General features: G+C 57.5%; 1 protein-coding gene across 1 annotated transcript; it reads right to left on the bottom strand.

Moving 5' to 3' along the window:
• Positions 1-8,906: 8,906 nt before the first annotated feature.
• On the bottom strand, positions 8,907-11,607 carry IER5L (immediate early response 5 like). Its single transcript, XM_025360791.1, has one exon. It carries the CDS (start codon positions 11,402-11,404, stop codon positions 10,187-10,189), a length of 1,218 nt encoding a protein of 405 aa, XP_025216576.1. The 5' UTR covers positions 11,405-11,607; the 3' UTR covers positions 8,907-10,186.
• Between the last annotated feature and the right edge of the window lie 563 nt (positions 11,608-12,170).

Below are 12,170 nucleotides of genomic sequence, written 5' to 3'. Positions count from 1 at the left end.
GACCCGGGAGAGGAAGGAAGTTCCTATAACGTTCATAGTTGCCACTAGTTCTCGAGAGCTTGTTGTGCGTTGGGCACGGAGCAGGAAGACCTTCACAGGTTGTAACTGGTCCCAGCTCCCTTTGAGGTGACTGAGTCTCAGAAAAGTCAGGCTGCTCCCTCAATCTTACAGGAGCAAAGCTGGGATTGGAATCCAGCTCTGACTGATGCCCCGATGGAACTCTCGTCCATTGTGATTAGAATACAATCTGAACACCTCCTGCTTTACTTTCTGGCCCTATCTCCTGCCTCTCCCACTTGCCCTCTCCCTCAGCCAGTTCTGTGAACTGCTAAATTTATTCATTTTCTTCTTCTTTTTTTTTTTTTGCCGGAGTTTCATTCTTGTTGCCCAGGCTAGAGTGCAATGGTGTGATCTTGGCTCACTGCAACCTCCGCCTCCTGGGTTCAAGCGATTCTCCTGTGTCAGCCCCCCAAGTGGCTGGGTTTATGGGTGCACATGCCAGCATACCCAGCCAATTTTTGTATTTTTAGTAGAGACAGGGTTTTGCCATGTTGGCTAGGCTGGTCTGGAACTCCTGACCTCAGGTGATCCACCTGTCTTGGCCTCCCAAAGTGCTGGGATTACAGGCATGAGTCACTGCGCCTGGCCTATTCCTTTTCTCGAATCTCACACTCACCCCGGCTGGAGTGCGGTGGCACAATCTCAGCTCACTGCAACGTCTGCCTGCCTGGTCCAAGCAATTCTCGTGCCTCAGCCTCCTGAGTAGCTGAGATTACAGGCGTGCACCACCATGCCCAGCCAATTTTTGTATTTTTAGTAGAGACGGGGTTTCACCATGTTGGCCAGGCTGGTCTCACCCTGACTGCAGGTGATCCACCCGCCTTGGCCTCCCAAAGTGCTGGGATTAAGGCATGGGCCACTGCGCCTGGCCTCATGTATTTAGTCTTCACCCTTTCCATTCCTTCTGCCTGGAATGCTCTTCCACCGTTGTTTGTCCAGCTGCTATGGTAGACATTTGTAGGGCTCATCCGTGTGTACTCACCTTTCCTTCCCAGTTACCCAAGAAAACTGCTTTTCCCAGCCCCCTTGCAGTTAGATGTGAGCCTGGGACTCATTCTGGCCAATGTGCTCTGAGTGTGAGTGAGGAGAATCACTTCCGGGCTGAGGCCATGAAGAGCCCTTGCAGGAGTCCCCAGCTCTCACTCTGTGCCACGGTAGAGATTCTGAAAGCCTTGTGTTGAGATAGACGCAGGCTGCAGGCTGAATTGCTGAGTCACCACATGGAGGGCAGCAGCCTAGGAAACCTAGCAGTCTGACTCAGACTTTGCATGGTCAAAAAACAAATCCTTTCTACCTGCTGGAGATCTCAAAAGAGAAAGAAATCCTTGTGTTACATCTTTGAGATGTAGGGATTAATTTGTTACTGCAGCATAGCCTGTCCTATACTAATAGAGCTGATCTGTTCAGGTGTCAGTTGAAATATCACCTTTTCTGATCAAAACATCTAAACTGGTGGCACCCCCACACCCTCCCAACCAGTCCTTTCTTTTTTTTTTTTTTTGAGTCTCATTCTGTCATCCAGGCTGGGGTGCAATGGTGCTATGATCTTGGCTCACTCCAGCCGCTGCTTCTTAGGTACAAGTGATTCTCCTGTCTCACTTTCCAAGTAGCTGGGATTACAGGCACACGCCACCACACTCGGTTAATTTTTGTATTTTTAGTAGAGACGGGGTTTCGCCATGTTGGTCAGGCTGGTCACAAACTCCTGGCCTCAACTGATCAGCCTGCCTTGGCCTCCCAAAGTGCTGGAATTACAGGCATGAGCCACCGGCCCTAACCAATCTTTCTAGCACTGTGTTTATTTTCCTGAAACACTTATCTACTTGTCTGTTGCCTTGTGTATTGTCTGCACACCTCCCCCCACCACTAGAGTGTAAGCTCTATGAGGGCAGGGCCCTTTGTCTTGTTCATGGCTGCGTTCTTGGTGCCTAGCACAGTGCTTGGCATATATAGGTACTCAATAAATATTTGAATGGATGAATGTGTTTATTTTTTGAGACAAGGTCTCACTGTCACTGAGGTTGGAGTGCAGTAGTGCTATCATGGCTCACGGCAGCCTTGACCTCCTGGGCTCAAGCCGTCCTTTTGCCTCAGCCTCCCAAGTAGCTGGGACTACAGGCGGGCACCATCATGCCTGGCTAATTTATTTTTTGTAGATACAGGGTCTCACCATGTTGCCCAGACTGGCCTCGAACTCCTGGGCTCAAGCTAGCCTCCTGCCTCGGCCTCCCAAAGTGTTGGGATTACAGGTGTAAGCCACCGGGCCTCGCCTGAATGCATTTATTGAATGAGTGAAACAGGAAGATCACCACACTCACAGGTAGACATGGAATTTGATATTGGTACCTGTGTTTTTCTTTCTTTTTTATTGGAGTAAATACATTTATTGATATACATTTTATATCTAGTTCAGTTAAACAATCTATAAATATAGGCCAGGCACAGTGGCTCCTGCCTGTAATCCCAGCACTTTGGGAGGCTGAGGCTAGTGGATCACCTGAGGTCAGGAGTTTGAGACCAGCCTAGCCAACATGGTGAAACCCTGTCTCTACTAATAATATTAAAAAATTAACAAGGTGTGGTGGTGCATGCCTGTAATCCCAGCTACTCAGGAGGCTGAGGCAGGAGAATTGCTTAAATCTGGGAGGTGGAGGTTGCAGTGAGCCGAGATTGCACCACTGCACTCCAGCCTGGGCGACAACAGCTAAACTCTGTCTCAAAAAAAAAAAAAAATCTATAAATATAAAAGCATTTTTCTTTTGGATATCACCATGGTCCTTCTATGTTTCTCTTTTATTTTTTTCTCTTTTTTTTTTTGAGACGGAGTCTCACTCTGTCACCCAGGCTGGAGTGCAGTGGCACGATCTTGGCTCACTGCAACCTCTGCCTCCCGGGTTCAAGCAATTCTCCTGCCTCAGCCTCCCAGGTGGCTGGGATTACAGGTGCCCGCCACCACGCCCATCTAATTTTTTGTATTTTTAGTAGAGATGGGGTTTCATTATGTTGGCCAGGCTGGTCTCAAACCCCTGATTTTGTGATTCACCCGCCTCGGCCTCTGAAAGTGCTGGGATTACAGGTGTGAGCCACCGTGCCCAGCCTCTACCTGTGTTTTTCTTACTCAGATGGGACACAAAGCCTCAGATCATCAGAAAGCTGGAAGCAATGGTTGCTTTTCTGACTCTTGGAATATCAGAGCTGGCTTAGAACCTTCTCTCCTCTCACTCTGTCTTTACAGATGAGGGAATGTGGGCCCCTTAGGGAAGTGACTCATCCCAGGGCCCAAGGTAAGTCTGTGGCTGAGCCAGAACTTGTGTCTGGGTCTCTGGACTGAGTGCTGTGTCCACTGAGCTTTGCGTTCTTCCTCTTTAGTTCCAGCTCAAGTTCTGAAAATATTTTCTAGGCCGGGCACGGTGGCTCAAGCCTGTAATCCCAGCACTTTGGGAGGCCGAGGCGGGCGGATCATGAGGTCAGGAGATGGAGACCATCCTGGCTAACACAGTGAAACCCCGTCTCTACTAAAAAAAATACAAAAAAAACTAGCCGGGCGAGGTGGCGGGCGCCTGTAGTCCCAGCTACTCGGGAGGCTGAGGCAGGAGAATGGCGTGAACCCGGGAGGTGGAGCTTGCAGTGAGCCGAGATCCGGCCACCTCACTCCAGCCTGGGTGACAGAGCGAGACTCGGTCTCAAAAAAAAAAAAAAAAAAAGAAAAGAAAATATTTTCTGAGTACGTTTGCCTCTTCCTGCTCACCTTGCCACGTGATCCTGTTACTCTGAGCAAATCAGTGGCGACTGATGGGTGGACAGGGTGGGGCTGAGACAGCGGTCAGAGATGAGAGAGTAGAAGGAACGAGACTCCCTCCACGGTGCTCCTCAATCATGTCCTGGAGATGAGCTTGTTGTTTTGTCTCACACCTCTTAAAAAAAAACAACAAAAAAAAAAACAGAGGACAGGAGTGTGGATTCCCATTGACCAAGGCTGTCTGGTAGAGGACTGTTTCTCAGGGTTGAGCCTTGCCCTAGCCAGGTTGGACCTAGCTGCTCCCTCCTCTCTGCTCCGTAGAACGCTGGACATCGATTGTAGCACCTGTCATGTCACATTTTTCTCTGATGTACTGTTCATTTTTCTTGTAAATACAAAAGTGATACATGCTTATTGTAGAAAATTTGGAAAATACAGACATGTATGAATGATGAAATAAAGGTCTCCTGTAATTGCCCACCTAGTAATAACCATTTCAGCATTTTTGAACTTGTATTCAGTCTTTTTTCTCTAAACAGATGAATAGCCAAGGTTACCTGTACCCCAGACATCCCCAGGCCCTACCAGATGGGGACATCCTGGTGGCCGTGTTAACCTTTCCCGCGGCCACTCCAGCCCCATCCTGCTGGCTAGCATCTTGGCCTGCCCTCGAAGCCTTTGCAGTTATATCTGGGAGTCCCTTGAGGAGCCACATGTAAGCTCCCAGCCAAGTTCTGCTTTGGTCTCCCTGCAGCTATCCTTGCCGTAAGTCCCCTGAGGGTGGCCCCTGTTGCTGCCCTGGCCATGGAGCCTGCTGGAAAAATCCAGCCCCCTTGTTCGGCCTCCCCTCCCCTGGTGATTCCTGAGTGACAAAACTAGGAGGCACCAGATGGCCCTGGAGCCTCTTTATCCTGGCCAGGAGCAGGGAGGGTGTTCCCCTTCCAGCGCTGCGTTGACCGCGTTGTCGCCCAGGTGCTGAAGCAGCCGTGCCTGTGCTCCGAGTTCCACAGCGAGACACCTCCCTTATCTCGGCTTGCAGCCCCTCTCTCTGAAGGACATCTTGGGTCTGCCAGCCAGTACCAACCACACTTCTTTTCTGAGAAGCTTCTGTGAGCTTCCAGTGGGCGCTAGCAACTAATCACCCCTCATGTCCTGGCTGTACGCTTAGGACTTTACAGCCTTTCCCTGGGATTTTCTTTTCTTTTTGAAATGGAGTCTTGCTCTGTGGCCCGGGCTAGAGTGCAATGGCACAATCTTGGCTCACTGCAACCTCCGTCTCCTGGGGTCAAGTGATTCTCCAGCCTCAGCCTCCTGAGTAGCTGGGATTACAGGTGCGCGCCATCACACCCGGCTAATTTTTGTAATTTTAGTAAAGACGGGGTTTCACCATGTTGGCCAGGCTGGTCGCAAACGCCCGACCTCACGTGATCCATCCACCTCAGCCTCCTAAAGTGCTGGGATTACAGGCGTGAGCCACTGCGCCCAGGCCAATGCTTTTGTTTTCCCCTGGGATCTTCTGACTTGAAAATAAGGGAAGAAGGCAGTCCCTCTTGGGTGGCAAAGCTGTGAGAATGGGAGGCCAGGAGCTGCCTCCTCTGGCTACAGTGGGAAGCTTGAGTGCAAAGAAGAAAGTCACAGGAGATGGAGAGATAGCATCTTGGAAAAGATCTGTGCCTGGATCCCACTGTGCCTGAAGCCAGCTGTGCCCCTACCCACTGCACAGTTTAGTGCCTTGAGCCAAGAAATCCCACCTTTTGCCCAGGCTGGTGCCAGTGGTGCTGCTGTCCCCTACCACAAGTGAGTCTTCAGGAAACAGGGCTCTGCCTTGGGTGAGGTGGGTACAGACACCACTGTGCTGTGTGTCTCTTCATCCCTGTCCCTGGAAACTGCAGCATGAAGTATCGGGGTGAGGTGTGTGTTCCCAACCAGCTAGTTCAGGGATCAAGAGATCCCAGAACCCCGTTTCGGTTCAGCTGGGACTTATCAATCTGACTGTTTAGACAACCTCAGATTCATTTGCCAGCTGGCAATGTAATGTTACAAATTCTTACCCACTCAACTGTGAGCTCCAACAGTAGAAACTGGCCACCTCTCAGTTGTGCGAGGTTTCTCATTTCTGAAATGAGGAGGCTCGCAGTCTCTACCTCAGAGGGTAGCTGGAAAAATGAAACGAGCTAATCCAGAGAGAGAGGCTTGCTGTTCTCGTCCTTTGCTGCTATTGTTCGCTGTGGTCAGATCAGTGCCTCACACAGGCCAAGCACCAAGTGGGAGCTTCGTAAATATTGTCCAGTGATTGGAGGGACAGCTCCTGGTGTGCATCCCCTGTGCCAGAGGGACACACAGTCACACACACTCTTTCTTGCTGTAACACACACACACACACACACACACACACACACACACACACAGCACCCAGATCTCAGTGCCCTGCGCAGTGACTCTCCTGGGAGTCCGAGGCATCCCCACCCCTGGCTTCTCTGGAGGGCAGCCTGCAGCTCTGAGGCTCTGGGCTCTCATCCCAGCAGCTCCATGTTGCTGGGAGCGCAGCTTGGAGCCTGACTCAGCCCTATACCATGTATCAAGGGCAGCAGGACCTGTGGTGTCCTAGGAGCCTGGGGGAGTGTGTTGAGGGGAGCTGGTAAACCTAGGAGGACCAGGGACTTGCTGGAGCTCTTGCTTCTAGAGCTGCTGCTCTCTGGAAGCTCCCCCTTGTCATCCCCTGGGCACCCAGTCTTTTCTAATTTCCCTGCCTCCCTAAGCAGCACCCCTAAGTCCTGTCTGAGGGCTCCATTGGTCTTTTTAGTGGAGGAAGAATGGCTTGTCTGTGGAGCTGAGATAGACTCCTGGTGTGCCTGCCCGCCTGATCCCATCCCCCTTTCAGACGACCCCCATGGCCAGGCACCCCCATCCACCCGCCTCCTGGACGCAGCCTCTCACTTGTGCAGCCTCTCACTTGTGCTATGCACGGGAACATCGGTCTCTCTGGATGTTCTAGGCTGGTATGTTTCCTGCTGTGCCAGTGGCCCCAGGGTTGTGATTGGGGTGAGGATGCAGCTTAGGATCAAGTGTTGGAGACAGTGTGTGGCTGGGTGTGGCCCTCAGTGCGGGCTGTAGTGTAGAATCAAGGCTGTGCAGCGTGTTACAGTTTTGTGTGGAATGTCTTGGTGAGACGGGTAGATTGCCAGTGGGCTGCGTTTTGGGTCAAGGGGACTTATACTCAGGGCACTAACCCTTTGTGGGGCTGCCCAGGTCCTTGGGCCCTGAGAAGATAAGGGAGGGGGAAGGGCACCTCTCTTTAGGGTGCTCCCAGAGCGCCCCATCCCATTCCTTGGCTTTGCTAGATTCCAATGTGCGGCTTAGGCTCAGATCACCTGGCAGAGGGAGAAGAGCCCTCGTCTGGGGTCCCGCTGAGTTCAGAGGTCTTATTTCGCACTCCACCATCCACTCTCCTTTACCATAGGGATCCCTGGGGCGGGTGGGGAATTCCCAAGCTCTTTGGCCGGTCCCTTCCAGTGCCCAGCTCCCAACAAAGGGGGCCGACCACGTGCCCCTCCTCGACGCGGGCCTGGAGTGGGGACGCACGCGGCTCCGGGGCCCAGCTCAGGCCAGGGCGGGGTGCAGACTCCGCGCAGCTTCCCGGGTGGTCGCGAAGCAGCCCCAGGCAGCCCCGCCGCCCCCGCCGAGCCTCGCCCACTCCCAGCCCCAGCCACTGCAGCGCGCCCGAAGCGGCGCTAGGGGGAGCTCTGGCAACTGGCTTCGTGGATTGAAGCAAAACCGTGCAGCCAACCGCGATTTCCTTGGACTTGCAGGGGAAAATGGGGAGGGAGGAGACGCACTGTTCCCCCTCCTCGGCAGCTCCAGACTCTTCCCGTGGGAGGCCGAGGAAGCAGCCCTGGGGGTGCAGGTGCCTTTCCTCCCCGCGACTCACGCCCCCAGAGCCTCCTTTTTCCCCACCCCCATCGCGGACCTCCGCCGACCCCCGCGTTCTGGAGAGTGTCCCCAAGAACTTCGCCTCGCGCGACACCGGGATCCAGAGCCGGGCAGTCCCCGGGGACGGACTTGCGTCTGCCTCTCGGAGTCTGGCTTGGGGGCCTCTTAGCGGCAGCCCCTCCTGTCGCTGAGGGAGGCGCGAAGGCTGGGGTGGGGGGCTTGAGCGTCCTGCGGGGTGGCTGCGAGGCTCGCACCGGCGAGGGCAGTGTGGGGGCGAGGGAGCCAGCGAGAGCGAGGAGCTGTGGGGAGTCGGCAGCAAACAGCCAGCAGGCTGCCACTTTGCTTTCTTTTTCTTATTCTTTCTTTCCTAACCCCTCTTTGCAAAGCTGGAACCATCCCGCGCGCCCCCGGGCCCAAGCCGCGGCTCCAGATGTGAATTTGTTTCCAGTGGGGAGAACGCGAGCTTCCCCCGGGCCTTGGCACATTCTCCCACTCTGAGGTCATTCCGTAGGTGGTCAGAGGGGAGCGCGCGCCGGGAGCCTTCCTGCCTCCATCCACTGGGGAGGGAAGAGCGGCGGGTGGGAGAGAGGGAGAGGGAGAGGGGAGGGGCGCGAGGAGGGAGGGAGACGCCGCCAGCACACCACCAAGTGGCACCGAGCAGTGATAACAAACTCAACTTAAAAAAAAAAAAAAAAAAGGAAAAAGAAAAGGAAAAAACTTCCCCAAGTTGCAGCCCGAGACATGCGGACCTGCGGGCGGAGGCGCGGGGCAGGGAGTGCTGGTGGCCCTGAAACCCCCAGCGTCTCCCGGCTGCTTTCCCCGGCCACAGAGAGCTCAGACTCGAGGCCCACCAGGCCCTGCGCCTCTGCCTGGGCAGGAAATGTGCTGGAGGCCGGCTCCGCTTCCCGCTGGAGACCCCGGGGCGGCCGGTTCCCGTGGGGTACAGGACCCCCCTGGAGCGGGGGCTGGGGCGGCCGAGAGACGCGCAGCACCCGCTTCATCCCCAGCCACCAACATCACCCCGCTTTCTCCCACCGCCGACCTTGCGGATGTGGGCAGATCCCGCCCGCCCAGGCCCAAGAGAACTGGGGTTTACATGGGGGCGGGGGGTCTCTCCCCACACCTCTCTATCCTCTCTGACGCCCCCAGACAGATCTGAAAACAAGGCACCACCATCTTCTGTAATCGACTTTTTATTAAGATTATAAATTTAAACAATCTGAACAGTTTTACCCGGTGATATACAATTCCGTATGCACAAAAATACAGGGCAATGAGGGAAAAGGGCCGAGAAAGGAAGGGTTGGCAACTTGTTTTGGAGTCCACACGGTGCTGATGGCAGAGAACCAGAGGGGCTGCAGACGAACCCCACCTTTTTACAACAAAAGGCTTTTAAATTAAATCTATCGAGCTGAAGACACAGGACGGGGTTCTCACAGGCTCGAACAATGCTGGTTTCATGAAATGCAACCGAAGGCTGAACCAAGGCAGTGCAACTTAGAAGCACACACACAAACACCACAGCTGACCAGGAACTTAGTGCAAAGTCTCCAACGCAGTCGGCGGTCCCGGCCCCTCCCTCCCCCGGGGCCGCCGGGGATCCAGGTGAAGGAATTGACTTCCTTTTTTGTTTAGTGAGGACCGCAGTGCTGGGCATGATGGGAAATGTAGTCCGCCGTGCCCGCCCCCCACCCCTTACCCAAACAGTGTCCGAGAGTGTCGGGGTGTCAGGCGCCACCCCCGAGTCCGGGAGACGGGTGGAGGAGGGGAGGAGAACGGAGCCAGAGGGGCGGGGAGAAGAGGGGTTCAAGACACCCGCCCCGGGAAGAAAAGAAAAAAAAAGTTGAAGTGTTTTCATTTCTGCCTTCTCATTTTGAGAACTTTGGAGTCCGCCCCCAGAGAGGAAATGTGACCCAAACGTCCCTTTCGGAGATAGTTTGCCTTTGTTTTTGCTCAGAATTTCACAAGACCCATTCCTCACCCCACAGAGAGACTTGGGAGAGCGGAACGTCGGGCTTCCCGGGTCTGACAACTGATTGGAATCGGCGTCCCGGGTCCCGCGCCCTCCTGCGCTGCGCCCCCAGCGCGCCCCGGCGGCCAGGGCGCCCTGCCTCGCCCCCGGCTGCCCGGCAGCTTCTCCGGGCAGCAGCCCTCCCTCACGTGGCAGGCTCCTCGCTAAACACCACTGCAATCACTACAATAAAAAGAAAAAAAGAGTAGGAGAAACACAAAGCATACTTAAATAGGCGCTTTTCTCTCTGCAAAAATAAAGTCCAAGATTTTAGATTTCTTTTTTTTATTTTACAATTTATAAAACATCAGCCGCCTGCCCCTGCTCGCCCTCAGCTCAGCCCCGAGTGGCCCGGCGCCCGCTCGTTCCCCCCTCTCGCCCCTTGGCCGAGTCTTTGTCTGGCCCCAGCCCCGCGGGGCCCCGGGTCCCTGTGCCCTCGGGGGTCCCTAGAAGGCGACAATGGCTCGAGTCCAGGCGCCGAGGCTGGCGAGCGCCTGCTTGGCGCACAGCTGCCCGTTGAGCGGCGGCGGCTGCTCCGAGGAGTCCGGCTGTCGGCTCACGAGCCCCGAGAAGCCGGAGCCAAAGATGGAGATCAAGTTTGAGATGTTGGACGCGTCCGGGGACGAGTCCGGGCAGAAGTCCTCGAAGCGGGCGCGCTTGCAGGGGGCGAATGGGGCGCCCCCGGGGGGCTCGGCCCCCAGCTCGCCCGCGTCCTCCTCGTCGTCTTCCTCCTCCTCCTGGCCAGGGTAATACTTGCGCTTGCAGCCGGCGGCGGACGACAGGCCCGGTCCCGGAGCGCCCTGGCCACAGCAGGGGCAGTGGGCGGAGGCGCAGCAGTCCTGGTGCAAGTAGCCGTTCTCTACCGTGGTCACCACGTGAGTGTCTAGGTCCAGCACGGTGGTCTGGCTGCTGCAGTGCAAGCCGAAGTCCGAGGGGGCCGGGTATGCGCCCCGGTAGAAGCCGGGGGAGGAGGCGGGGGCCGGGGAGGCGGGCGGAGAAGCGGCGGCGGCCGGAGGGGCGGCCCCTGGGGGCGCGGAGGGCGCGGAGCAGGCGGCCGGGGCGCGAGGGTCCCGCGGGCAGAGCGCAGCGGGCGGTGGCAGCGGCAGCGGCAGCGGCGCAGGACCCGGCTGCAGAGGCTCCAAGGGCTGCCCGCGGTGGGGCGCGCCGTGCGGCGGCTGGAGCGCGGCGCACCCGGGCAGCTCCGAGAGCGCCCCCGCGCCGCCCGCGGGCGCTCCGGCCGCCGCCGCCGCCGCGCAGCCCCTGGGCGCCGGGTGCTGGTGCTGGTGCAGCTGCTGCTGGAGGTGCAGCTGGTGGAGCTGGTGGAGCTGGTGCAGCTGGTGCCGGGCGGCCGGCTCGCGCGCCTCCGCGTCCCCGCCGCCACCAAGTTGGAGCGGGCCGAAGTCGGCCGCGCTGGCCGGCATGCCCGGCGCCGCGTACGCTAGGTGCTGGTGCTGGTGGTGGGGCGGCTGCTGCTGTTGCTGCTGCTGTTGGCGCCGGTAGAGCTCGGCGTAGCGCTCACTCAGGTAGAGCTGGCGCGCGTTGCGGAGCACGTAGGACACCAGGAGGTTCTTGTGCAGCTTGATGCCGCCGCGCTGGGTTCGGGAGCTGTGGATCTTGCGCAGGGAGATGCTGATCAGGCTCTGGGCGTCCAGGGCGCACTCCATGCTCCCGCGGAGACGGCGGCGGAGCAGCCGCCGCCGCTGCTGCTGCTAACGCTGCTGCTGTTTCTGCCTCCAGCCGGCCGCCGGGGCGCGCCGGGCAGGGGGAACGGAGTCCGGGTCAGCGGTTCGGCTGTGCTCCGAGAGGAGCCGCCACCATGCGCTGCGCGCCACCCGCGGGCTCGCGCTCCCCAGACGGCGCCAAAGCAATGAGTCTCGGCCGGCCCCGGCCCCAGCTATTTAGCCGGGTGCCCGGGCCCCGCCCCACATGAGAAGAGCCAATAGGAGCTCTGAGAGCCTCCCGAGTGACAGGCGCTGCCCGCCCCGGGGCTACTTAGCTGGCCAATCAGACCAAGGCGGTTCCTTTGTGCTATTCAAATACCGAACGGACCCCGGGCCTACAACGCCGCTGCTGCCTCGAATGTTCTCCTGGGGCCGCCGCGCCGCGCGGGACTCGGAGCCGCCGGGGCCGCAGTCTGCAGCATAGGTCGCCTGGCAGCGGCCACGTTGAAGCCCGCGGCTGCCCTCGCCTTAGGTCCCGGGAGCCGGGGGTCGGCTCACCTGAGTGCTGTGGCGACGGCTCCTCCCCCTTCCGCACGGCTGGGTCTCACCTGCGGCAGGTGCGCGCGGCTTACAGCTCCCCGGGCCGCGCGGCGCCTCCACCTGCCCACCTGTCGGCCCCCGGGTGACCCGCGGGAGTCAAGGCCTCTACAGGAGGCTGGTGGGACCGCCAGCTTGACACTGGGGGACATCAAAGGAGCGAGGTTTTGGG

The sequence above is a fragment of the Theropithecus gelada genome, chromosome 15, assembly GCF_003255815.1.
Source record: "Theropithecus gelada isolate Dixy chromosome 15, Tgel_1.0, whole genome shotgun sequence".
NCBI lineage: Eukaryota > Metazoa > Chordata > Mammalia > Primates > Cercopithecidae > Theropithecus > Theropithecus gelada.
The sequence above is the reverse complement of the archived record's forward strand: the minus strand, read 5'-3'. Positions and strand labels throughout refer to the sequence as shown.